The sequence below is a fragment of the Hemiscyllium ocellatum genome (assembly GCF_020745735.1).
Source record: "Hemiscyllium ocellatum isolate sHemOce1 chromosome 27 unlocalized genomic scaffold, sHemOce1.pat.X.cur. SUPER_27_unloc_1, whole genome shotgun sequence".
Taxonomy (NCBI): Eukaryota; Metazoa; Chordata; class Chondrichthyes; order Orectolobiformes; family Hemiscylliidae; genus Hemiscyllium; species Hemiscyllium ocellatum.
Window position 1 is genome coordinate 1,292,862 of NW_026867476.1, and position 26,515 is coordinate 1,319,376.

At 51.4% G+C, this 26,515-nt stretch overlaps 2 protein-coding genes and 1 long non-coding RNA gene across 3 annotated transcripts in view; 1 reads left to right on the forward strand and 2 right to left on the reverse strand.

Moving 5' to 3' along the window:
• LOC132807059 (von Willebrand factor A domain-containing protein 5A-like) overlaps positions 1-759 on the reverse strand; it is a 31,989-nt gene extending 31,230 nt beyond the window's left edge. The window contains exon 1 of the mRNA XM_060821362.1: positions 241-759. Within this exon, the coding sequence (XP_060677345.1) occupies positions 241-759 (519 nt within the window). The remainder of the gene's footprint in view (positions 1-240) is intronic.
• Positions 760-791: 32 nt separating this feature from the next.
• The window catches only part of LOC132807060 (nascent polypeptide-associated complex subunit alpha, muscle-specific form-like), a 93,381-nt gene continuing 67,657 nt past the window's right edge, over positions 792-26,515 (forward strand). The window contains exons 1-2 of the mRNA XM_060821363.1: positions 792-918; positions 9,723-9,810. Of these exons, the coding sequence (XP_060677346.1) occupies positions 872-918; positions 9,723-9,810 (135 nt within the window). The 5' untranslated portion in view covers positions 792-871. The remainder of the gene's footprint in view (positions 919-9,722; positions 9,811-26,515) is intronic.
• On the reverse strand, positions 3,839-8,756 carry LOC132807010 (uncharacterized). Its single transcript, XR_009641909.1, has 2 exons — positions 8,711-8,756; positions 3,839-4,035 (listed from the first exon to the last, which is right to left on the reverse strand). It is a non-coding gene; the product is annotated as an uncharacterized LOC132807010 (long non-coding RNA).

Consider the following 26,515-nt stretch of genomic DNA (forward strand, 5'->3'; position numbering starts at 1 on the left):
CTGTATCCATCACCCCCTCTCCCCCTCCCCCACAAACCTGTATCCATCACCCCCTCTGGGGGCCCGCCCACAAACCCGTATCCATCAACCCCTCCCCCACAAACCTGTATCCATCACCCCCTCTCCCCCTCCCCCACAAACCTGTATCCATCACCCCCTCTCCCCCTCCCCCACAAACCTGTATCCATCACCCCCTCTGGGGGCCCGCCCACAAACCCGTATCCATCAACCCCTACCCACGCCCACACTCCTCCTGCTGTCCAATTGTTCATCGGCCTCCCTTGATGGGCAGCGCTGCCGACCAATCGCCTTTCGTCTTCTCTTGATGGGCAGTGCTGCCGCCCAATCGTTCTTCGTCCTCTCTTGATGGCAGCGATTCTGACCACTCACCGTGGAAAGGGGCGGGCTGCCGCGGCTTGCCCTGTGCCTTTTGAGGGGCGGGCAGTGTAGGGGGCGGTTACCTAGCTCTAATGGACGTCGCTTTTGACCAATGGAGGTCAGGGGATCGCCGGACGGCTTTGGCCATTCGGCGGTTCGGGCGACGTCCCACCAATCGGGAGAGGGCAACGCGGAGCGCCCTCGCCCAATCGGGAAGGGTGGACGCGCCTGATGGAAGGGGGCTGCCCGCCAATCAGGAGGCGTGCTTTCAAACTCGAACGGCCACGGCGCGCGGCCGTTGGGGCCCCGGCCGTCTCCGAGGGGAGAGGCGGGGCGGGAGGCGGGCCCCCTGTCAATCAGGGGCCGGGCGGCGCCTGCCATTGGCGGAGCTCCGCCCGGTCTCCCGGGGAGACGCGGTCGCCATGGCGACCGTGGACTCGCGGCCGAGGCGGCGCGGAGGGGTCGCCGAGAGGTCGACGGCGCACACGGGCGGATGGCAGGGCGAAGGTGGGCGATGGGAGCGGGGACGCCCAGCCGCAGGTAAAGGCTCACCCAGTGGGTGCGTGGGGGCATCCCCACCCCCCGGGAGGGTGGGAGGTTGGGAAGCCAGCAGAGCCCCTTGTTCTGGACCCAATGCGATGGTTCGGGCACCCAAGGGTGCCCAGCCCTGCACCCAAGGGTGCCTGTCAGAGAACGAGCTGGGTGCCCCCACGCCTGAAAGCGGATCTGTTCCACCCCCCTGTCAGCTCCTTGTCTTCCGAAGGCGGCCCATGATGCGGCTCGGCACCCAAGGGTGCCCAGCCCTGCACCCAAGGGTGCCCGTCAGAGAACAATCCGGTTTCCCCACGCCGGAAGGTGGATCTCTTTCATCTCCCCCCCCCCGCCCACTCCCTGTTCAGGCTGAATACGATGGCTTGGCACCCAAGGGTGCCGCGTCGTGACCCTGCCCCGCACCCAACAGTGCCCGTCAGGGGACAATCTGAATGCCCCATACCTGAAGGCGGATCTCTTCCAGCTCCCCCCCCCACCCACCCCAAATCCCTGTTCAGGACTCACAGGCTGAATACGATGGCTTGGCACCCACGGGTGCCTCATCGTGACCCTGCCCTGCACCCAAGGGTGCCCGTCAGGGAACATTCTGAATAAACCCATGCCCGAAGGCGGATCTCTTCCAGCACCCCCCCCCCCCCCAAACTCCCTGTTCAGGACTCACGGGCTGAATACAATGTCTCGGCACCCAAGGGTGCACCACCACGACCCCGCTCTGCACCCAAGAGTGCCCGTCAGAGAATGATTTGGGTGCTGCACGCCTGAAGGCAGATCTCTTCCAGCTCCCCCCCCCACCCGCTGCCAACAACACGTGCTCCAAATGTGTTGCTGGTCAAAGCACAGCAGGTTAGGCAGCATCTCAGGAATAGAGAATTCAACGTTTCGAGCATAAGCCCTTCATCAGGAATAAGAGAGAGAGAGCCAAGCAGGCTGAGATAAAAGGTAGGGAGGAGGGACTAGGGGGAGGGGCGATGGAGGTGGGATAGGTGGAAGGAGGTCAAGGTGAGGGTGATAGGCCGGAGTGGGGTGGGGGCGGAGAGGTCAGGAAGAGGATTGCAGGTTAGGAGGGCGGTGCTGAGTTGAGGGAACCGACTGAGACAAGGTGGGGGGAGGGGAAATGAGGAAGCTGGAGAAATCTGAATTCATACCTTGTGGTTGGAGGGTTCCCAGGCGGCAAAGGCGGCTGACAATGGGGCTCAACACCCAAGGGTGCCCCGTCGTGACCCTGTACTGCACCCAAGGGTGCCCATCAGAGAATGAGCTGGGTGCTCCACACCAGAAGACGCATCTCTCCCAGCACACACCCCCCAACACGGCCACTCCCTGTCCTCCAGAGGCGGCTGACGATGGGTCTCAGCACCCAAGGGTGCCCCACCTAGACCCAATATGAGCTCCGTGTGACTCTGTGGTCCTGCACACCTTGTAGGGCATCTCATCCACCACCTTACCACCACCCCCCCCAGTAATCAACAACGGAGCTCAGCACCCATGGGCGCCCCATCACCACCCCAAGGGCACCCACAGTGAATGACATGGCACTCTACGGTGCTGCTCACCGACAGGATCTGATTTGATTTTGGCACCCATGGGTGCCTCACACCCACCCCATTTGTGCCTGGCATTCCAAGGTGGCCCGCAATACCTTAAAGAAGCCCTTTCCCACTCTAGAAGAGCCAAAGATCGACACGTGACTCCCTCCCCAGTGAATCGAAGATAGGCTTGGCATGCCTGCGCACCACAGAGCAACCGAGCCTGGCACCTAAGGGTGCTCCGTCGTGCAGCATAGAAGCTTGCCTCCCTCAGAGTGCAAAGCCCCACAACACCTACAGATGGTCTGGCCACACCATGAACTCCCGGCACCCTTGGGTGCCTCATGAGTCACTAAATCAGAGCTTTGCCATCCCGGAGCTTTCACAAACTCTGCAGCGGGCAGACAGGGGGCGACGCTGATCCCCGGCCGTGCCGAACGCAAGGGCGCAGAGTTAAGGTCACTCTCAACTGAGCTGTGAGGGGGAAAGCTGCCCACGGGTGTGGTGGTGTCAGGTTCGATCGAGGCATTCAGGAGCAGCATCGAATGATAGAGTCAGAGAGATGGACAGCACGGAAACAGACCCTTCGGTCCAACCCGACCCAGATATCCCAACCCCAATCTAGTCCCACCGGCCAGCACCCGGCCCATTCCCCTCCAATCCCTTCCTATCCCTGTCCCCATCCACCTTTTCAACGCTGTCATTGTACCAGCCCCCACCACTTCCTCTGGCAGCTCATTCCACACACGCACCACCCTCTGGGTGAGAAAGTTACCCCTCGGCTCCCTTTCCCCTCTCACCCTAAACCTACCCCCCTCTAGTTCTGGACTCCCCCACCCCAGGGGGGAAAAGACCTTGTCTATTTACCCCTATCCCTGCCCCCTCATGGTTTTATAAACCAGGTCACCCCCTCAGCCTCCGACGCTCCAGGGAAAACAGCCCCAGCCTCTCCCTGTAGCTCAAACCCTCCCACATCCTGGTAAATCTTTCCTGAACCCTTTCAAGTTTCACAACATCCTTCCGATAGGAAGGAGACCAGAATTGTACGCAATATCCCAACAGATACTTGAAATAGAAATAACCTACAGGTTATGGAGAAAAAAACAGGGGAGTGGCATTATGTCATAATGTTCAAGAGACCTGGTGCGGACACGACGGGCCGAATGGCTTCTCCCGCACCATCATGTTCCTGTGAGTTTGTATCAGCACGTGACTATTTGAGGGATGATTAAAATCACACACAGACTGAGGTCTGAAACTTAAGTAAGGCTGTTGTTACCGTGTGTGGGCTGAACCCATTAAACCAGTCTGGGCAGTAAACCCAGAGGAACAAACAGCGAATGTTATGCAACAAAAGGTGTAACACAATAAGAGAGCAATGATTAACCCTAAAGAGTGATTATTCCACGTGTACACAACTCACACCTCTACAACATCTTTAACCGAGCTGAAAATGTGTTGCTGGAAAAGCGCAGCAGGTCAGGCAGGATCCAAGGAGCAGGAGAATCGACGTTTCGGACATAAGCCCTTCTTCAGGAACATCTTTCTCCTCGAACATCTTTGACCGAGTAAAGATTCCCTTATAATGTGAAAATAAAAGGAAGAACTGTGGATGCTGAGAGAATTAAACACGAAATATATGTCAAATGCACAACAGTACAGTCTATTGCCCATGACAGACATCACTGCGTGTAAAAGTGTCTTGCATTACACTGGACTTCAGGTGGAGGAAACAGCATCTCTCTGCCCCTGTACACCTTTGGATGTCTTGTATCAGCTGTGTGTGTTTTAGCCTGCAGTTGGTTCTTTTAGGTCTACCTGTTACTACTTCCGCCTCCTGGAGGAAGCTTTCAACAACTTGCAAGGGCTAGTGGCTTGAGAGATATTGCTTGTGACCAGCACTTGCACCCCTCTCACTGTTACCCCGCTGCATTTTTATAGGCACGGTGATGTAGTGATTATAGTGAGGTCAGCCGGGTGGTCCTCACACAAGACGATTGGCGCTGTTAACTTGGTTCGATCAGATCAAGGGAGCCCTGGCTGACACGTATAAACAGGAGTGTCAGGAGTTCTGCTCACTCTGAAAGTACCAGATCTGTGTCCAGGACTCTCCACGTATAAATAAGGGATGACTTGGTGGTGGGATACCGGCCTCTGTGGAGTTATTTCATGCTTCTGAAGGTATTTGCTCACAACAGCCCCCTTTGAATTGGGGTAAGCTTTTCTGCTACTCAGGAAGCTTGGCTCATTCGACTGTGGGCCCTGCACATGGAAGGAATGCGTTATTTTTTCTGGGCAAACGGCAATGGGGCAGATGAAAAGTAAAGGGGAATTCTCCTGGCAGCTTGTGGAGCCGCAGCCTTTTTGGTTATGAGGAGCCTAATCTTCCCTGAGGCACCTTTCAAGAGTTGATGGATTCAGTTCAGGAATATTACAACCCCCCCCCCCCCTAAATCTGAGATGCTAAAGGTTTTGTTCAACAATTTGAGAACCGGGGGAATCTGTATCAGAAGGTTTTAACAAGGTTAGGATGACCAGCAGAGGCATATGACTTTGGTTTAATTCTTAATGAGATGCGCAGAGGACCGGTCGGTATGTGGGATTAATGACTCATGACGTAACCGTGCAAAAGCGCCGACTAGCTGAAGCTCGTCAGGACTTCAAACAGGCGCTACAACCGGCATTGTCCTTGGAAAGTGGAGCATCTGAGTCGTTGCAGGGTATTCTGCAGGAAAAGGACACTCGTATGTCTCTGACTGAGCTTGGGGAACACTACTTGAGTGAAGGTAATTGCACTGCCTCACGCAGACCCGTACCCCGAGCAGAGGGACTCTGAGTCAGCCAAACCCGAAAACAAAACAGTTAAAACTTTCTTCAGGGTCCGGGCTGGCGGTTCCTCTTGTTATGAGACAGCAAAAAAAAAATCCCATTGGACCTCAATTCAGTAAGAGAACTCATTGGCTGGTCTGCAGGAGAGTACGCACCTTGGAAAGGCTACCTCCATCTGGTTTGGAAAGTTAAATCACTGAGCTACGTCCAAAATAAACATCAGGATAAATGGCCAACCTGTTCCCATGGTGGCCAACCTGTTCTAATGGTGTCCAACCTGTTCTAATGGTGGCCAACCTGTTCTAATGGTGGCCAACCTGTTCCCATGGTGGCCAACCTGTTCCCATGGTGGCCAACTTGTTCTAATGGTGGTCAACCTGTTCTAATGGTGGTCAACCTGTTCTGATGGCCGTCAACCTGTTCCCATGGTGGCCAACCTGTTCCCATGGTGGTCAACCTGTTCTAATGGTGATCAACCTGTTCTAATGGTGGCCAACCTGTTCCCATGGTGGTCAACCTGTTCCAATGGTGGTCAACCTGTTCTAATGGTGATCAACCTGTTCTAATGGTGGCCAACCTGTTCTAATGGTGGCCAACCTGTTCCCATGGTGACCAACCTGTTCTCATGGTGGTCAGTACTGGCCTGGCTCCTTCAGCGAATTGCAGAACCAGTCTTTAATAAAATTCACTCTGGACTCCAACCCTGAAGTTTGTGCAAGGCCTCGATTGGACTGAGAACCCATCCTGAGAATCCTTGCGGATTCAGGGGACAACTTTGGTTCCGGTCTCTTTGGAGAAGCGGCTGATTCAGTTCCCAAGCATTGTGGGAGAAGGTTTCGGTCCAAGCTTGATGGGGGAGCTACATTGGTGGAGAAAGATTCACTTGGATTGGCTCAGCATTTCTGGATGAGAAAATGGCCGCCCCGAGTGATATACCAGGAAAGTCTCTGGACAATCAAAGGAGCGAGGCCGCCCTGCACTTTGACCCCGGAAACAATCCCACGATTCTACAAGGGCCCACCCAGCGCCTGACGGGCAAAAGTAGAGGCAGGAATCTGAAGGCCGGACAGCGAAGGACACGTCAAGGGTCAGTGCGTCTTTGTGGGGGGTTTAAGGAAACGGTCAACTGCTTTCCTGCAGCGGGATAAAGGCCTAGTCCCTCCCATCGAGGGTTTATATAAACCACAGGGAGGCGCTGTCCAGCCCGAATTGAGCGATCGGCTCTAATATTAACCGTCCCGGAGGCCAAGAAGCAGACGCATTGTGCCACCTCTGGCTGGCATTTACCGTGGTACTGCCACGGGGAGAGAAGGTCATGGTTTTAAATTTTCAGGACACACACGCCCACTCACAGCTGACGACGTCAGACTTCGGCCTCAGGAAGATCTGGTCCCGGCAAAACCGAACTACCTGGGGGTGGTGATGGGGAAACCCAAAAGGCCCGTCCCGACCAGAATCCGAACCTTTCTTGGACCCGGCGACACCAGATCACAGCAGAGGACGGCGTATTATTACGGGGAGGGGTGGGGGAGTGAGAGGGATTGTCCTGAGCAAAGATGGCAGCCAGAAACTGACTGAACTCCACCAGCTGTCATCTGAAAATGAAGATGTTGCCGTGAGGTCGCCTCTGGTAACCAGGATTCGAGGCAGACATCGCTGCGTTGGTAGGGCAGTGACCAGAGAACCACCAAGGACAGAAATTACTGCCCCATAGGTCTCCAATATTCATAACCTCTAGACTCAGTGACATGTTGGCGATGCAGCTCTTTTCTTTGGCCTAATGTTCTCAGTTACTGTGGACACCCACACACAGTGGATTGGACGTCAAAACACAGGGGCAGCCGTAGAAAAACTGCACACAGCATTTGCAATACATCAGGAGTACTGGTCACAGACAACAGGCCATCACGAGGAGTTTGAGAAGTTGAATGATATTTGGCGTCTAAGGACAGCTTCATAACCATCCAGCGTTCAATGGTCTGGCGAAAAGAGCAGAAGACACTCTCCAGCGTCCCGAGCTACCTAACTAGCCCATGACTGATTTGATGATCAGACCATGGAACCAAGGGGATAGCTGGGTCACTAATGGGGGAGAAGGCATTCCCATAGGGTTCAATCTGACCCTCCCAGACCTGGGCAGGAGGAATGGCAATGCCAGACAGAAGACTTCGCTAAGTGAAAGAGACAGCCTATGTCAGGGTCCTGGAATGGCCGTGCACGGTCGGTGCAAGGTCAGGTCCAGTGAGGCATCATGCTCGGGTGGGTGTGCCAGTCCTGAGCGAGCGTGTGGAAGAGAAACGCACCCAGCTCCTTTCTGATCGTTCCAAACACTGTGGGCTCTCCCTCCTCGTCATGCGTTGAAGATACCTGGGAACGGACACTGCCGATTCCGCCACCTCGACCCCTCTACAGCCTGAAGAGGGGACGTTTGGTGGGCACGGGGGGGGGGCGTTACGCACCGCCCCGATCAGAGGCAGAGGTGGTGAAACCTGGCCCGGGGTTGAGATGGCCCAGGAAGAGCCACCACAAACAAAAAAGGACGGCCTGTGTCCTTGGGCTCAGGGAGGGAGGGATGGAGCCGTTTGGGATCCAGGCCTCTGTGGAGTTATTTCAGGTGAAAAGATGGTAACTGGTGTGAACATGCAACTCTGCACAAGTGCACGGCTGATGCATTTGCCCCTCAAAAGGCCAGTTGTTGTGGAAAAACTGGAGCCTATGTTTTTTGCCCATCAGACTGGCACTGACTCTGTCCATCCCAGGCATCTCCCAGCTCTCCTCGGGCAGCTCATGTCGACTGAGCCCCCCCCCCCCTTCCCCCTCCCCATGTTGACACCCGCCACACCATTACTAACGGCTCTACTCCTTAAACATCAAAGTCCCCCCCCCCCCCCCCCCCCCCCCCACTCACCGTGACTGTTCTTGTCAACTCCGTATCCCCGACTGCTGCCTACCCTCCAGCGTCGAGTCTCTCCACCTCCCTACGGCTGCGACCTGCCTCCTTTCCCCTCTCCCCAGCTCTCCACCAATGCTCGTTCAGCACGCCCCCAGCACTGATACTGTCCTCTGCCCACCCTGACCAATTTGAACGGGCACTCCCGACCAATGGCCCCTGGCCATTCCCTGGCACAGCTTCCTGACTGAATCCCCCGATGCCGGCAATTGGTACGGGAATCCTTGCATCGCGTTTCTGCCGGTCGCACATAACCCCATTGCTCAATACAGGCCCTTACGTCTGCAGTAGTGCTTCCCAAACTGGGACCCCATTTCACAGCTTAAAGATTGTAGCCACTCTGCAGTGAGAGCAGGCTGAGGGTGTCTGGGAGAGGGGGAGTTTGACAGTGCTCCTACAGTTCCAGCCTGTGGTCCCAATCCCCCTCCCCAGGAAGCTTCAGACAGAGCGCTAACCCCATGACACAAGTACTCACTTTAAATTCTCGCCGTCCCAGACTGAGAGAACTACTCGGAGAAGTGGACAAGGGGAATGCTGGGTATACGCCCATCATTGACAACAAAAGGCCTTTAAATAGGCACCTCAGAGTCAAGTCATGACTCGAGTTCGGGCTTGATGCATCAAAGGACAGACTGCCGCGCGGCGAGCTAACAAAATATTAGCATCAGGGCTGAAGGGGAATTGTTCAAACCACTGGACAGCTCTCTGTGTTGTCCCACAGAACTGGGGCGAGGAGAAAGTGCTTCACCCAGAGTCATACAGCGCAGAAACAGACCCTTCGGCCCAACCCGTCCATGCTGACCTTAATCCCAAACTAAACTCAGCACACCTGCTTGCATTTGGCCCAAATCCCTCCAAACGTTTCTTATCCAACTGTCTATTAAAGGTTGTCACTTGTACACACAGCCACCACTTCCCTCTGGAAGTCCGTTCCACAGATGAACCACTCGCTGTGTAAAAATGTTGCCCCCAACTCTTCGGCCTCGTGCCTTTAAAACGTGTCCCCGCGTCTTGCACTCCCCCACCCCAGGGAAAAGACAGCTGCCATTCACTTTACCTATCCACCTCATGCTTTTATAAACCTACATGAGGTCACCCCCTCAGCCCCCTGTGCACCAGTGACTGAAAGGTCCCAGTCTGTCCAGCCCCTCCTTATCACTCAAACCCTTCATCCCCGGCAATCTCCTGGTGACTCTCTTTGGAACCATCTCCAGTTTAATATATTATTAATCATACCCTTCCTGCATCCGAGCACCTTGGGAATGTACAACTCACTGCGTGGTATCAATGGATTTAAGGGGGAGCTGGAGGAAATGGGTGGGTGGAGGTGGGGACCAACAGGGAAAGGTGGGAGCAGACCTGTGTGACCCTGAGGTCTGCTTTTATGCTGTCAACATCTCTGCAGTTCTGTGCATCTCACCAGCTCTGCTCCGGAGTGTGCTTTGTTTGCTGAAATTCCCCCCTTCCCACTCTCTTCTCCCGTCCAGGATGGAGGGTGGCTACTGCAGGGACGTACCCTTCACTGACAGCACCTACATGAGGGAGGTCCAGCGCAGGATCGACAGCGACTACAAGGTAAGATCCGAACCCACGGCCAGCAGACAGGGGAACGAATGCTCTTTGCTCGAGGCTCTTTGACCCACCCCCCCCACCTTGGCCGCACAGGTCCTGCATTTATCTGGAGCCTGCCACCACCGTGGGGATGTCCGGCAGCCCGCTGAAACCCTTGCCCCATCCACAGGCAAAGTCACCGTCAAAATGTAATTGTGTTGTATCGGCGGCACCCTGACATTCTGCGGACAGAAATGCAGGAATTCAATGCTTGCTGTCAGGCAGAGTGAGATTCACCTCACAGGGAGTAGACTCCCCCAGGTCCTAGTGATCACGAGAAACTGAGAACCACAGACGCTGGCGATCAGAGCTGAAAAGGAGCAGTGCTGGAAAAGCATCCGAGGAGCAGGAGAGTTGACGCTTTGGGCATAAGCCCCTCATGTACCCGAAACATCGACTCTCCTGCTCGACTGGCCGTGCTTTTCCAACGCCACACTCTCCTAGTGATGATACCTGACCAAAGGTAGTTATTCTTATCCCGATCACACAATAAACCTTCTCGCCATCGAAGAACAGAGCCTCTTCTGTAGATATTGCATTTCAGTCAGACAGACAAGGGGCAGCACTTATAGAATTCAAAAGCAGGGCCTTGGGTCATGGGATAGAACACAGAGACCGAGGGGTTCAGGCCCATAATTCTTTGAAGCCCCAATCACACGTTGATAGGATGGTTAAGAAGACGTTTGGCAGATGAACCACCTTTTGGGTGTAGCAGCTGGGATGGACAGGATCACAGAGATGTTGTGAAACTCGAAAGGGTTCAGGAAAGATTGACAAGGATGTTGCCAGGGTTGGAGGGTTTGAGCTACAGGGAGAGGCTGGACAGGCTGGGCTGTTTTCTCTGGAGCGTCGGAGGCTGAGGGGGTGACCTGGTTTATAAAATCATGAGGGGGCAGGGATAGGGGTAAATAGACAAGGTCTTTTCCCCCCCTGGGGTGGGGGGAGTCCAGAACTAGAGGGGGGTAGGTTTAGGGTGAGAGGGGAAAGGGAGCTGAGGGGTAACTTTCTCACCCAGAGGGTGGTGCGTGTGTGGAATGAGCTGCCAGAGGAAGTGGTGGGGGCTGGTACAATGACAGCATTGAAAAGGTGGATGGGGACAGGGATAGGAAGGGGTTAGAGGGGAATGGGCCAAGTGCTGGCAAACGGAACTAGATTGGGTTGGGATAACTGGTCGGCAAGTTGGACCGAAGGGTCTGTTTCCGTGCTGTACGTCTCTACGACTCTATGTTGGTGAAGCCTCTACCCAGTTCCAGTTTCCCCGTTACCGGAAGGGTATTATTAAGCTGGAGAGGGCGCAGTAGAGATTTACCAGGCTGTTGATGGGAATGGAGGGTTTGAGTTATAAAGATAGGCTGGGACTTTATTCACTGGAGCGGAGGAGGTTTTAGGGGTGAGCTTATAGAGGTTCAAAAAATCATGAGGGCCATGGATAAGGTGAATCACAGGTGTCTTTTCCCTGGAGTGGGGGAATTCCCAGTCTACGGGACATATTTTTATGAAAGATTTCAAAAAGACATGAGGGGCAATTTTGTTTTACCAAGAGACTGGCTATTGTGTGGAATGAACTCCCAGAGGGAGTGGTGGTTATGTGGACAGTTACAACGTTTAAAAGGCATTTGGAAAGGGACATGAGTAAGAAACGTTTGGAGCGATATGGGTCAGGAGCAGGCAGGTTGGACGAGTTTACCTTGGGTTTAGTTTGACGTGGACTGGTTAGACCGAAGGGTCTGTTCCTGTGCTGTTATGATCCGAGACGCTCTACAATGGAGTATCCTTGACTAAAATCACTGAGATAGGACCAGGTTCTGAAGAAGGTCTATTGGACGCAAAAGGTCAATGCTTCTTTCTCTCCAAAGATGCTACCAAGCCTGCTGAGTTTCTCCAGCGATTTCAGTTTCTGGATCAGCACCAAGAGTAGGCCACTCTGCCCACTTTGAGTCTGCTATTTAATAAAGTCATGGCCGCTCTGATCTTAATCTCAAATCGACATTCCCCAAGAATTGTTCATCCCTTTGGTCATCAAGGATCCATCTCCCTCCACCTTAAAGATTCCATATCCACTACCTTGTGAGGAATGGAATTCCCAAGACGCTTAACCCTTTGAGGAACAAAAATGTTTCCTCACCTCTGTTTGAAGTGGACGGCCCCAATATTTTGAAACTCTGACCCGAAGATTGAGATTTTCCCACAAGAGGAGACATCTTCTCCACATCCACCCAGTCACGCTCTCACAGGGTCTTATTTAGAGTCATGGAGATGGACAGCACGGAAACAGACCCTTCGGTCCCACCCAGATTTCCCAACCTCATCTACTCCCATTTGCCAGCACTTGGCCCATATCTCTCTAAACCGTCCTATTCATATACCCATCCTGATGCCTTTTAAATGCTGTCATTGTACCAGCCTCCACCACATCCTCTGGCAGCTCATTCCATACACGCGTGAAAAAGTTGCCCCTTAGGTCCCTTTTATATCTTTCCCCTCTCACTCTAAACCTGTGCCCTCTACTTCTGGACTCCCCCACCCCAGGGAAAAGACCTTGTCTATTTACCCTATCCATGTCCCTCATGATTTTATAAACCTCTATAAGGTCACTCCTCACCTCTGATGCTCCAGGGAAAACAGCCCCAGCCTGTCCAGCCTCTCCCTGTAGCTTAAACCCTCCCACATCCTTGTAAATCTTTCCTGAACCCTTTCACAACATCTTTCCAATAGGAAGGAGACCAGAATTGCACACAATATTCCAACAATGGCCCTAACCAATGTCCTGTACAGCCGCAACATGACCTCCCAACTCCTGTACTCAATACTCTGACCAATAAAGGAAAGCATACCAAACGCCTCCTTCACTATCCTATCTACCTGTGACTCCACTTTCAAGGAGCTATGAACCTGCACTCCAAGGTCTCTCTGTTCAGCAACACTCCCCAGGACCTTACCATTAAGTGTATACGTCCTGCTAAGATTTGCTTTCCCAAAATGCAGCACCTCGCATTTATCTGAATTAAACGTGGGTAGAACAGGGACAGGAATGGCTCTTGCAGGTTTCAGGGTTTAAATGTTTTAGTAGGGTCAGAGATGGGGGTAAAAGAGGGGGAGGTGTGGCATTGCTTGTCAAGGATAGTATTACAGCGGTGGAAAGGACGATGGATGAAGACTCGCCATCTGAGGTAGTTTGGGCTGAGGTTAGAAATAGGAAAGGTGAGGTCACCCTGTTAGGAGTTTTCTACAGGCCCCCTAATAGTCTGAGAGACATAGAGGAAAGTATTGCAAGGATGATTCAGGAGAAGAGTGAAAGTAGCAGGGTGAATGTTATGGGGGACTTTAACTTCCCAGATATTGACTGGGAAAGCTATAGCTCGAGTTCGTTAGATGGGTTGGTGGTTGTCCAATGTGTGCAGGAGGGTTTCCTGACACAATATGTAGACAGGCCAACAAGAGGTGAGGCTATACTGGATTTGGTTCTAGGTAATGAACCAGGCCAGGTGTTAGAATTGAAGGTAGGTGAGCACTTCGGGGACAGTGACCACAACTCGGTGACTTTTACTCTAGTGATGGAGAGGGATAAGTGTGCACTGCAGGGCAAGAGTTATAGCTGGGGGCAGGGAAATTATGATGCGGTGAGGCATGACTTAGGATGTGTGGATTGGAAAAATAGGCTTCAACGGAAGGACACAAATGATATGTGGAGCTTGTTCAAGGAGCAGCTATTGAGTGGCCTTGATAAGTATGTACCAGTCAGGCAGGGGGAAAGGGTCGTGTGAGGGACCCGTGGTTTAATAAGGAATTGGAATCCCTTGTGAAAAGGAAGAGGGCGGCCTATATAAAGATGAGGCATGAAGGTTCAGTTGGGGCGATTGAGAGTTATAAGGTAGCCAGGAAGGATCTAAAGAGAGAGCTAAGAGAAGCGAGAAGGGGACATGAAAAGTCCTTAGTTGGTAGGATTAGGGAAAACCCAAAGGCTTTCTATAGGTATGTCAGGAATAAAAGGATGACTAGGGTAGGTATCGGTCCAGTCAAGGATAGTAGTGGGAAGTTGTGCGTGGAGGCGGAGGAGATTGGAGAGACACTAAATCAATACTTTTCATCAGTATTCACTCAGGAACAGGACATTGTTGCTGATGTGAATATTGAGTCACAAGTGATTAGAATGGATGGCCTTGAGGTATGTAGGGAAGAGGTCCGGGGAATACTGGAAAGGATGAAAATAAATAAGTCCCCTGGGCCTGATGGCATTAATCCTAGGATCCTCTGGGAAGCTAGGGAGGAGATAACGGAGCCATTGGCCTTGATTTTTATGTCGTCATTGTCTACAGGAATAGTGCCAGAAGACTGGAGGATAGCGAATGTGGTCCCCTTGTTCAAGAAGGGGAGTAGGGATAGCCCTAGTAACTATAGGCCAGTGAGTCTCACTTCTGTTGTGGGCAAAGTCTTAGAGAGAATTGTAAGGGATAGGATTTATGAACATCTGGATAGGAATAATGTGATCAAGGATAGTCAGCATGGTTTTGTGAAGGGCAGGTCGTGCCTCACAAACCTTATTGAGTTCTTTGAGAAGGTGACCAAGGAGGTGGACGAGGGTAAAGCAGTAGATGTGGTCTATATGGATTTTAGCAAGGCATTCGATAAGGTTCCCCATGGTAGGCTAATGCTAAAACTACGGAGGTATGGCATTGAGGGTGAGTTGGAGGTTTGGATTAGGAATTGGCTGGCTGGAAGGAGACAGAGGGTAGTAGATGATGGTAAAGATTCATCTTGGAGTGCAGTTACTAGCGGTGTTCCACAGGGATCTGTTTTGGGACCATTGCTGTTTGTCATTTTTATAATTGACCTGGAGGAGGGGCTAGAAGGTTGGGTGAGCAAGTTTGCGGATGATACGAAAGTCGGTGGAGTGGTGGACAGCGAAGGATGTGGCAGGTTACAGCGGGATATAGATAAGCTGCAGAGCTGGGCAGAAAGGTGGCAAATGGAGTTCAATGTAGCTAAGTGTGAAGTGATTCACTTTGGTAAGACTAACAAGAAGATGGAGTACTGGGCTAATGGTCGGATACTTGGTAGTGTGGATGAGCAGAGGGATCTTGGTGTCCATGTACACAGATCTCTGAAAGTTGCCACCCAGGTAAATAGTGCTGTGAAGAAGGCATATGGCGTACTGGGATTTATTGGTAGAGGAATTGAGTTCCGGAGTCCTGAGGTCATGTTGCAGTTGTATAAAACTCTGGTGCGGCCCCATCTGGAGTATTGTGTGCCGTTTTGGTCGCCATACTATAGGAAGGACGTGGAGGCATTGGAACGAGTGCAGAGGAGGTTTACCAGGATGTTGCCTGGCATGGTAGGAAGATCGTATGAGGAAAGGCTGAGGCACTTGGGGCTGTTCTCATTGGAGAAAAGAAGGTTTAGGGGAGATTTGATAGAGGTGTACAAGATGGTTAGGGGTTTAGATAGGGTTGACAGTGAGAACCTTTTTCTGCGTATGGAGTCAGGTGTTACTAGGGGACACAGCTTTAAATTAAGGGGTGGTAGGTATAGGACAGATGTTAGGGGTAGATTCTTTACTCAGCGGGTTGTGAGTTCATGGAATGCCCTGCCAGTAGCAGTGGTGGACTCTCCCTCTTTATGGGCATTTAAGCGGGCATTGGATAAGCATATGGAGGATAGTGGGCTGGTGTAGGTTAAGTGGGCTTCGGTCGGCACAGCATCGAGGGCCGAAGGGCCTGTACTGCGCTGTATTTTTCTATGTTCTATGTTAAACTCCATCTGCCACTTCTCAGCCCATTGGCCCATCTGGTCCCGATCCTGTTGTAATCTGGGGTAACCCTCTTCGCTGCCCACTACACCCTCCAATTTTGGGGTCATCTGCAAACTTACTAACTGTACCTCTTATGCTCACATCCAAATCATTTATATAAACGATGAAAAGTCGAGGACCCAGCACCGATCCTTGTGGCACTCCACTGGTCACAGGCCTCCAGTCTGAAAAACAACCCTCCACTAACCACCCTGAGACATTTGTTTCAATTCGGTCGCTGCTGACTGTTTGAAGCTCGAGAGGCGACAGATCTAGCCTTTCCTCACGATGCAGTCTGCTCACTCCAGTTATTAGTCAAGTAAAACTTGTTGGAACTGCTTCCAATCCATTCATATCCTTCTGTAAGTCAGGTGGCCAGTACTGTACACAGTAACCCAGATGTGCTCTCACCAATGCCCTGTGTAACGAAAACGTGAGCTCCCCACACTGGAATTCGATTCCCCTTCACAATAAAGCTAAGATTCTCTGATCTTTCCTGATCACTTGCTCTACCTGTACACTGACCTTTTGGGATCCGTGCACAAGGACACCCAGATCCCTCTGCATCTCAGAGCTCATACTTGCCCACATTGTGCTCCCAATCTTTGTACACGCACTGAGCGAGTTCCCTCTTGTAGGTTCCTTATGTCCACTTCACAACTCAGTTTCAGACCTAGCGTTGTGTCATCAGCACATTTACCGAATATACCTTTATCCAAATTGTTCACGTAAATTGTAACGGGCTGAGGCCAGGACCTGATCAGGTGTACCCGGGAACTCTGTGGGAAGCTAGGGAAGTGATTGCTGGGCCTCTTGCTGAGAGAGTTGTATCATCGATAGTCACAGGTGAGGTGCCGGAAGACTGGAGGCTGGCTAACGTGGTGCCACTGTTTAAGAAGGGTGGTAAGGACAAGCCAGGGAACTATAGACCAGTGAGAGGGCTGATCTTGTAGAGGTTTATAAAATTGTGAGGGGCATGGATGGGATGAATAGACAAGGTATTTTCCTTGGGGTGGGGGAGTCCAGAACCAGAGGGGGGTAGGTTTAGGGTGAGAGGGGAAAGGGAGCTGAGGGGCAACTTTTTCACACAGAGGGTGGTACGTGTGTGGAATGAGCTGCCAGAGGAAGTGGTGGGGGCTGGTGCAGTGACAGCATTTAAGAGGCATTTGGATGGGTATATGAATAGGGCTAACGTGGTGTCACTGTTTAAGAAGGGTGGTAAGGACAAGCCAGGAAACTATAGACCAGTGAGAGGGCTGATTTTGTAGAGATTTATAAAATTGTGAGGTGCGTGTGTGGAATGAGCTGCCAGAGGAAGTGGTGGAGGCTGGTACAATTGCAACATTTAAGAGGTATTGGATGGGTATATGAATAGGAAGGGTTTGGAGGGATATGGGCCGGGTGCTGGCAGGTGGGACTAGATTGGGTTGGGATATCTGGGTTGGCATGGACGGGGTTGGGCCGAAGGGTCTGTTTCCGTCCTGTCCATCTCTCCGTGACACTCTGATCCCAGTAGCATATGTTGACAGTGCTGCTCCTTTAACAGGGTTATATTGTCCTTGGTTTTTCTCAGGAGGTCATAAAGACACAGGTTCTGAAAAGTCTGGGGTGGAAGGGTTTTAGGGCCAGTCTGATTATAGCTTCAGGCAAACGGCGTTCAAGTTATTAAAAAAAAACACGTGTACAATAAAAGGGGAACGGCCAGTTCTCCCAGCTCAGGTTTGCTCTGGCTTGGTTTGGTTTGGTTTGCAAGCAGGGTTGTTTCGGAGGCTGCTGATCCAAGGAACAGCTACAGGAAAGAAGCAGGTCCCCATTGATACTCTCTTTCTGACATCCCTGGGTCTGAGTTGACCTTTTATACCAGGGGGCTGTTCATGGGGGATGGTTGCGAGCATTTGGAACAGCATCATTAAGCTGGGATAATCTGTTGGGTGTTCAGATAGGTTACGTTATTCGGTATTCTGTTCCCCTTTGTTTGTGTTTCATTCGGCACTCTTGCGAATAAACTCTTGTTTGGTTTAAAGCCAAGTGGTTGGAGCAGCTGTGTCCCTCCCGGAATATCCACTCAAAACAACCAGCAGAGTTAGGGGGTGGGCTGCTTTCCTGAAATGTTTGAGAGGATCTGGCCCGGGCCGTAACACACACCACTCGTGACATCCTGCCAGCCTGAAAAAGTCCCAATTATTTCTCCTTATTTGTTGCTTCCTGTCAGCCAACCGACCTTATATCCATGTGAAAATGTTATCCCCTTCACCAGGATCTTTTATCTCCTGCAATAAGCTTTGATATGACACTGGAAATCGAAACATGGTACATCCACGGGCTCTCCTTAACCTAAAGCCCAAGTTACTCCTTCAGCAAACTCCAATAAATCAGTTGAGCACGATATCCCTTTGACAAGACCATGTTGGCTCTGCCTGCTGATCTTGAACTTATCCAAATGCCCCGTTATAATGTCTTTAATAAAAGCTTCCAACACTTTCCCTCTGACAGATGTGAAACAGCTGGCCTGTAGCTCCCTGTTTACTGCTGACTTGTTTGTGAAGAAACGAGTCACGTTAGCCACTTATCAGTTGAAAAAAGCTTTCCTCAAAGGCGAATGCATTTTGGAAAATGAAAACCAACGCCTAAACTATTTCACAGGCAGCTTCTGTTAAGGCCCGAGGATCATATGTGTCAGGACCTGGGGACTTGTCAGATCGCCATTCCAACAGTTTACTTGCTGCTACTTCCCTGGTAATTTTCCTGTGTTGGTCCTTCCATCCCAAGGATGTGGGAGGGTTTGAGCTACAGGGAGAGGCTGGACAGGCCGGGGCTGTTTTCCCTGGAGCGTCGGAGGCTGAGGGGCGACCTTATAGAGGTTTATAACATCATCGGGGGCCTGGATAGGGTCTTTCCCCTGGGGTGGGAGAGTCCAGAGTTAGAGGGCATAGGTTTAGGGTGAGAGGGGAAAGATATAAAAGGGAGCTAAGGGGCAACTTTTTCACGCAGAGGGTGGTATGTGCATGGAATGAGCTGCCAGAGGAAGTGGTGGGGGCTGGTACAATTGCAACATTTAAGAGGCATTTGGATGGATATAGGAATAGGAAGGGTTTGGAGGGATATGGGCCGGGTGCTGGCAGGTGGGACTAGATTGGGTTGGGATATCTGGGTCGGCACGGACGGGTTGGGCCGAAGGGTCTGTTTCCGTGCTGTACATTTCTCTGACTCTATGAATTTCTGTTGGTTGTACTCTAGTGAAAACCATTGCAAAACATCTGTTCAAATTGTCTGCTATCTCTTTATCCTCCGTTATTAATTTCCCAGACTCATTTTCTGTCGGCAACACTTACTTTGTTTAAAATATCTAAATAAATTTCCAATCTGTTTTAATGTTTCTAACTAACTTACTAAATTTTCCTTCCTTGTTAATCTTTTAATGATTCTTCGTTTGTTTTTGTATTACGTCCAACCTTCTGACCTGCCAGCTATCGTTGTGGAATGATATGTCTTTTCTTTGAATTTGATACTACCTTTGACCTTTTTAGTTGATTAACTAAGGTCCGTCCCTCAGAATTTATCTTATTTTTAGCAAGTACTCTCTTCCCTGACCCAAGTGAGAAACAGTCTCCAGCTTCTCTTAGTTTTTCTGCATATCTGGAAAGTTAGCGATCTGTTGCCTGCAAAAAATACTCCCGCTCTGACAGGGGAGAAAAACCAAATGAACGATCCTCAACCGTCCTTCCCTGGTTCAGGTGCACCAGGGTCAGCAAGTGGTCCCCACTCCGAACACTCCCTCCCTCCCAATACACGGACCTCTGGCCCCTGAGGGCTGGCAACGCAGCAGTTTGCAGGTCACCACAAGTCCGATGGTGCGTGCCAACATGCACGACACACAGAGTTACCAGAGGAGGCGAGGCCTTTTCTACCGGCCAAGCATGCCAGCTCTGAATCACCAGGCCTCCAAGGAACATTGTCCGAACACCACATCCATCTCCCAGTCGCCCCGTTCCCCTTCACTGGGACTTCCTGCAGACTGACTGCCCAAGCCTACTGCCAGTTTGTATTGGTTCATTCTTGGGACAGGCGTGTTGCAAGCAAGGTCCATGGAATTTATTCTCCCCCCCGCCCCACCCCATGCAGGGCAAGTGGGGAGAATTCGATCACTGCCCCGACTCGTGCCTTGTCGATGGAGGGTCAGAGTTTGGGGGAATTCGGAGGTGAATGACTTGTAGCCCTCCTGCTTGTCACCTAGTCACCGGTACGTGGGCACCGAGTTGCCTACCGGCCCCTTTCCAGGCCACACGCTCTGAAGCGGTTGACCTCACAATGTGCCCCCATTGTTGGGAAGATGCTGACCTAACGGAAGATATAGCAATGGAGCCTTAACGCCAGCGCCTTCCATCCAGCAACACGCCAGGCAGGGACAACAGCACCATGTTGGCTGTAAGTTTCTTCAGGCCTCTTTCAACCTACAGGGGAATGAAACTATATCTCTCAGTCTGCTGTGCATCACGACATTGTGTGTAAACTGTCAGGTGTCCCCTCTCTCTCAGGGAGATATCTGTACACTGACTGGTGTCTCTCAGTCCCCTCTCTCTCTCAGGGAGATATCTGTACACTGACTGGTGTCTCTCAGTCCCCTCTCTCTCTCAGGGAGATATCTGTACACTGACTGGTGTCTCTCAGTCCCCCCCCTCTCTCTCTCAGGGAGATATCTGTACACTGACTGGTGTCTCTCAGTCCTCTCTCTCTCTCGGGGAGATATCTGTACACTGACCGGTGTCTCTCAGTCCCCTCTCTCTCAGGGAGATATCTGTACACTGACTGGTGTCTCTCAGTCCCCTCTCTCCCTCAGGGAGATATCTGTACACTGACTGGTGTCTCTCAGTCCCCTCTCTCTCAGGGAGATATCTGTACACTGACTGGTGTCTCTCAGTCCACTCTCTCTCTCTCTCAGGGAGCTATCTGTACACTGACTGGTGTCTCTCAGTCCCCTCTCTCTCTCAGGGAGATATCTGTACACTGACTGGTGTCACTCAGTCCCCTCTCTCTCTCTCAGGGAGATATCTGTACACAGACTGGTGTCTCTCAGTCCCCTCTCTCTCTCAGGGAGATATCTGTACACTGACTGGTGTCTCTCAGTCCCCTCTCTCTCAGGGAGATATCTGTACACTGACTGGTGTCTCTCAGTCCCCCCTCTCCCTCAGGGAGATATCTGTACACTGACTGGTGTCTCTCAGTCCCCTCTCCCTCAGGGAGATATCTGTACACTGACTGGTGTCTCTCAGTCCCCTCTCTCTCTCTCAGGGAGATATCTGTACACTGTACACTGACCTGTGTAGTTTGGGGCAGTGGCTCAGTGGTTGCACTGCTGCCTCACAGTGCCAGGTTCCCAGGTTCGACTGCAGCCTCGGGGTGACTGTCTGTGTGGAGTTTGCACATTTTCCCCGTGTCTGTGTGTGTTTCCTCCAGGTGCTCCGGTTTCCTCCCACTATCCAATGATGTGCAGGTTAGGTGAATTGACCGTGCTAAATTACCCATAGTGCCCAGGGATGTGCAGGTTAGGGTGAATTGACCGTGCTAAATTACCCATAGTACCCAGGGATGTGCAGGTTAGGGTGAATTGGCAATGCTAAATTACCCATAGTGCCCAGGGATGTGCAGGTTAGGGTGGATTGGCCGTGCTAAATTACCCATAGTGCCCAGGGATGTGTTGGTTAGGGTGGATTGGCCGTGCTAAATTACCCATAGTGCCCAGGAATGTGCAGGTTAGGGTGGATTGGCCGTGCTAAATTACCCATAGTGCCCAGGGATGTGCAGGTTAGGTGAATTGACCGTGCTAAATTACCCATAGTACCCACGGATGTGCAGGTTAGGGTGAATTGACCGTGCTAAATTACCCATAGTACCCAGGGATGTGCAGGTTAGGGTGAATTGGCAATGCTAAATTACCCATAGTGCCCAGGGATGTGCAGGTTAGGGTGGATTGGCTGTACTAAATTACCCATAGTGTCCAGGGATGTGCAGGTTAGGGTGGATTGGCCATGCTAAATTACCCATAGTGCCCAGGGATGTGTTGGTTAGGGTGGATTGGCCGTGCTAAATTACCCATAGTGCCCAGGGATGTGCAGGTTAGGGTGGATTGGCCGTGCTAAATTACCCATAGTGCCCAGGGATGTGCAGGTTAGGGTGGATTGGCCGTGCTAAATTACCCATAGTGCCCAGGGATGTGTTGGTTAAATGCAATAGTCAGTTGTCAATGCAGAGCATAAAGGAAGGACTATGGGTCTGGGTGCATTACTCTTTGGAGAGTCGGTGTGGACCTGTTGGGCCGCAGGGTCTGTTCTCACTCTGTGGGGATTCTCTGACGTCTGTGCCCTTTCATCCTGCTCCACTGTTTAATAGAAGCGTGACCCATGTAAGTGATGCCAACTCCAATTTCTGATCTGCCCTCATAACTGGGAAGTTTCTTGTCGAGCAATTATCTATCTCCCTCAGACTTGCATCAATTCAATGACCCACTCCCCTCTGTTGCCTGGGGAACGGAAGTCCACAGACTCCACATGCTCTGAGAGAGAGAAAACAAATTGCCCATCTTCACCTTGAACATCAGCCCTCATATTGTTCAATTGTGTCCTCTTGTTCCAGGATGAAACATCCGCTTAGAAAGAGGGCCAAAATGCTTCTTCCTCCACACAGCGAGGATGAGGGCTCTTTGCTGCACATTCGCATTTTGGGAGTCTTATCTTTTCGGGCTCCTTTCTCATCTCCAATGATCCTGCTGCAAACGCTGCTATCTCGCAGTGACATCACCTCCTGTGTTTAACTTGAAATCTGTTTATATGTTGCCGTGCAGAGGGACCTGGCAGTCCTTGGGCGTGTACCAAAAAGAGTTGGTTTGCAGGTGCAGCAGGTCATGAAGAAGGCAAATGGAATATTGTCCTTCGTCGTGAGTGAGATGGAGTTTATATAAACAGGGAGGTTATACAGGGTGCTGGTGAGGCCGTAACTGTGGACAGTTTCGGCCTCCTGACTTGAGATAGGATGAACTGGCACTTGGAGGGGGTACACAGGAGGTGACTCGGATGATTCCGGAGTTGAGAGGGTTAAGCGGGCTTTGGGAAGATTTGTAGCCCAGGTTGAGGTTTTGGGTGTAGGATTGCTCGCTGAGCTGGAAGGTCCGTTTCCAGATGTTTCGTCACCGCACTAGGTAACATCTTCAGTGGGCCTCCAGACGAAGCGCTGCTGATAATTCCGGCTTTGTTTGGGACGGTGATGTCATTTCCGGTGGTGATGTCATTTCCTGTGGCGAAGTCACTTCCGGTTCCTTTTCTCAAGGGGGTGGTATATGGTGTCTAACTCGATGGGTTTGTCGATAGAGTTCCAGTTGGAATGCCATGCTTCTGGGAATTCTCGTGTGTATCTCTGTTTGGTTTGTCCCAGGAGGGTTGGCTCATGAGGAGAGATTGAGTAGACTGAGACTGTCTAGAAGAATGGAGGGGACGGTGTGGGATCTTGTAGAGACATAGAAAATGATTGAAGGGAATTTGATACGTTAGAAGAAGGGAGTTTGTTCCCACTGGTGAGTGACACCAGAACTAGGGGCCATAACCTCAAAGTAAGGGGGAGCAGATTTAAGGCTGAGTTGAGGAGCAATGTCTTCTCCCTAAGGGCTGTGAATCTGTGGAATTCCCGACCCAGTGAAACAGTTGAGGCGACCTCATTGGATGTTTTTAAGGCAAAGATGGTTAGATTTTTGAACATGAATGGAATTAGAGTGGATTAGATTCCCTGCAGTGCAGAGACAGGCTCTTCAGCCCAACCAGTCCATACCGACCCTCCGAACAGTAACCCACCCCGACCCATTAACCTCTGACTAATGCACCTAGCACTATGGGTAATTTAGCATGACCAATCCACCCTAACCTGCACATCCCTGGGCACTATGGGTAATTTAGCATGGCCAATCCACCCTAACCTGCACATCCCTGGGCACTATGGGTAATTTAGCATGACCAATCCACCCTAACCTGCACATCCCTGGACACTATGGGTAATTTAGCATGGCCAATCCACCCTAACAGGCCCATCCCTGGGCACTATGGGTAATTTAGCATGGCCAATCCACCCTAACCTGCACATCCCTGGGCACTATGGGTAATTTAGCATGGCCAATCCACCCTAACCTGCACATCCCTGGACACTATGGGTAATTTAGCACGGCCAATCCACCCTAACCTGCACATCCCTGGGCACTGTGGGTAATTTAACATGGCAAATCCACCCTAACTTGCACATCCCTGGGCACTGTGGGTAATTTAACATGGCAAATCCACCCTAACTTGCATATCCCTGGGCACTGTGGGTAATTTAACATGGCAAATCCACCCAAACCTGCAAATCTTTGGACTGTGGGAGGAAACCGGAGCACCCGGAGGAAACCCACGCAGACCCGGGGGGAGAGTGTGCAAGCTCCAGACAGACATTCTGAGGCTGGAATCAAACCTGGGACCCTGGTGCTGTGAGGCAGCAGTGCTCACCACAGAGCCACCGTGCCGCCCCACGTTGTGAGTGGGCGGGTAAGGGGAGCTGAGTCCATGTTAAAGATCAGCCTTGATCTTATCGAATGGCGGAGCAGGCCTGCATGGCCAGATGGCCTACTCCTGCGCTGAGTTCTTCTGCTCGTCTGGAGATAAGGTAGCACAAATATCAAAGACGATGTTCATTCATATTATTCAATCTTGCAGCACGTCCAAGAGGAAGATGTTTCAGTTCATTTCTGAGAGAGTAAATCTCCCATAATCTGTTCCCAACATGTCATAACAGGGTAACCTGAATGGAGACAGTTGACATTAAATATTGCAAATCCACGAGATGATGCCCAAGGTTCAGGATTGAAAATCCGGCGACTAGCTCTGGGCAGAACTACTTTCTCAGGTGAAGTGTCGAATAAGAATGATGATTTCAGCTTCCCAGAGTGGGGCAGCACGGTCCAGTGTCAGTGTGGAGTGCACACATTCTCCCCCAGGTCTGCGTGGGTTTCCTCCCACAGAACATAAAATGTGCAGGTTAGGGTGGATTGGCCGTGCTTAATTACCCATAGTGCCCAGGGTGTGCAGGTTAGGGTGGATTGGCCATGCTAAATTACCCATAGTGCCCAGGGATGTGCAGGTTAGGGTGAATGCGCTATGCTACATTACCCATAGTGCCCAGGGTTGAGCAAGTTAGGGTGGATTGGCCATGCTAAGTCACCCATAGTGCCCAGGGAAGATCAAGTTAGGGTGGATTGGCCATGCTAAATTTCCCATAGTGCCCTGGCATGTGCAGGAGAGGGTGGATTGGTCATGCTAAATTACCCATCGTGTCCCGGGATGTGCAGGATAGGGTGGATTGGCAGTGCTAACTTACCCATAGTGCCCAGGGATGTGCAGGTTACGGTGGATTGGCCATGCTAAGTAACCCATAGTGCCCAGGGATGTGCAGGTTAGGGTGAATGCGCTATGCTACATTACCCATAGTGCCCCGGGATGGACAGGTTGGGGTGAATGCGCTATGCTACATTACCCATAGTGCCCAGGTTGAGCAGGTTAGGGTTGATTGGCCATGCTAAGTCACCCATAGTGCCCAGGGAAGATCAAGTTAGGGTGGATTGGTCATGCTAAATTACCCATCGTGTCCCGGGATGTGCAGGATAGGGTGGATTGGCCACGCTAAATCACACATAGTGCCCAGGGATGTGCAGAAGAGGGTGCACTGGCCACACTAAATTACCCATATTGCTAGGGATGTGCAGTATCGGGTGGATTGGCCATGCTAAATTACCCATAGTGCCCAGGCATATGTCGGTTAGGGTGGATTGGCCATGCTAAATTACCCATAGTGTCCAGGGTGTGCAGATTAGGGTGGATTGCCATGCTTAATTACCCAGAGTGCCCAGGGATGTGCGGGTTAGGATGGATTGGCCGTGCTAAATTGCCCATAGTGCCCAGGGATGTGCTGGATAGGGTGGATTGGCCGGGCTAAATTACCCATAGTGCCCAGCGATGTGCAGGTTAGGGTGGATTGGCCATGCTAAATTACCCATAGCGTCCAGGGATGTGAAGGTTAGGGTGGACTGGCCGTGCTAAATTACCCATAGTGTCCAGGGATGTGCAGTTTAGGGTGAATTGGCCATGCTACCTTACCCATAGTGCCTAGGGATGTGTAGGTTGGGGTGGATTGGCTGTGCAAAAATACCCATGGTGCCCAGGGATGTGCAGGTTAGGGTGGATTGGCCATACTAAATTACCCATAGTGTCCAGGGATGTGCAGTTTAGGGTAGATTAACCATGCTAAGTTACCCATAGTTCCCAGTTATGTTTCGGTTAGGGTGGATTGGCTAAGCTATATTACCCATAGTGCCATGTGATGTGCAGGCGATGGTGGATTGGCCGTGCTAAATTACCCATAGCGTCCAAGGATGTGCTGGTTAGGGTGGATTGGCCATGGTTAATTACCCATAGTGCCCAGGGATGTGCAGGTTAGGGTGGATTGGCCATGCTAAATTACCCATAGTGCCCAGTGATGTGCAGGTTAGGGTGAATTGGCCGCGCTAAATTTCGCATAGTGCCCAGGGGTGTGTAGGTTAGGGTGGATTGGCCGTGCTACATCTCCTAACATCCTCATCACATTTCACCCTGCCACCCAGCTTTGTATCATCAGCAAATTTGCTAATGTTATTGCTGATACCATCTTCTATATCATTAACATATATTGTAAAAAGCTGCGGTCCCAGCACGGATCCCTGCGGTACCCCACTGGTCACTGCCTGCCATTCCGAAATGGAGCCGTTTATCACTACCCTTTGTTTCCTATCAGCCAACCAACTTTCAGTCCAATCTAGTACTTTGCCCCCAATAC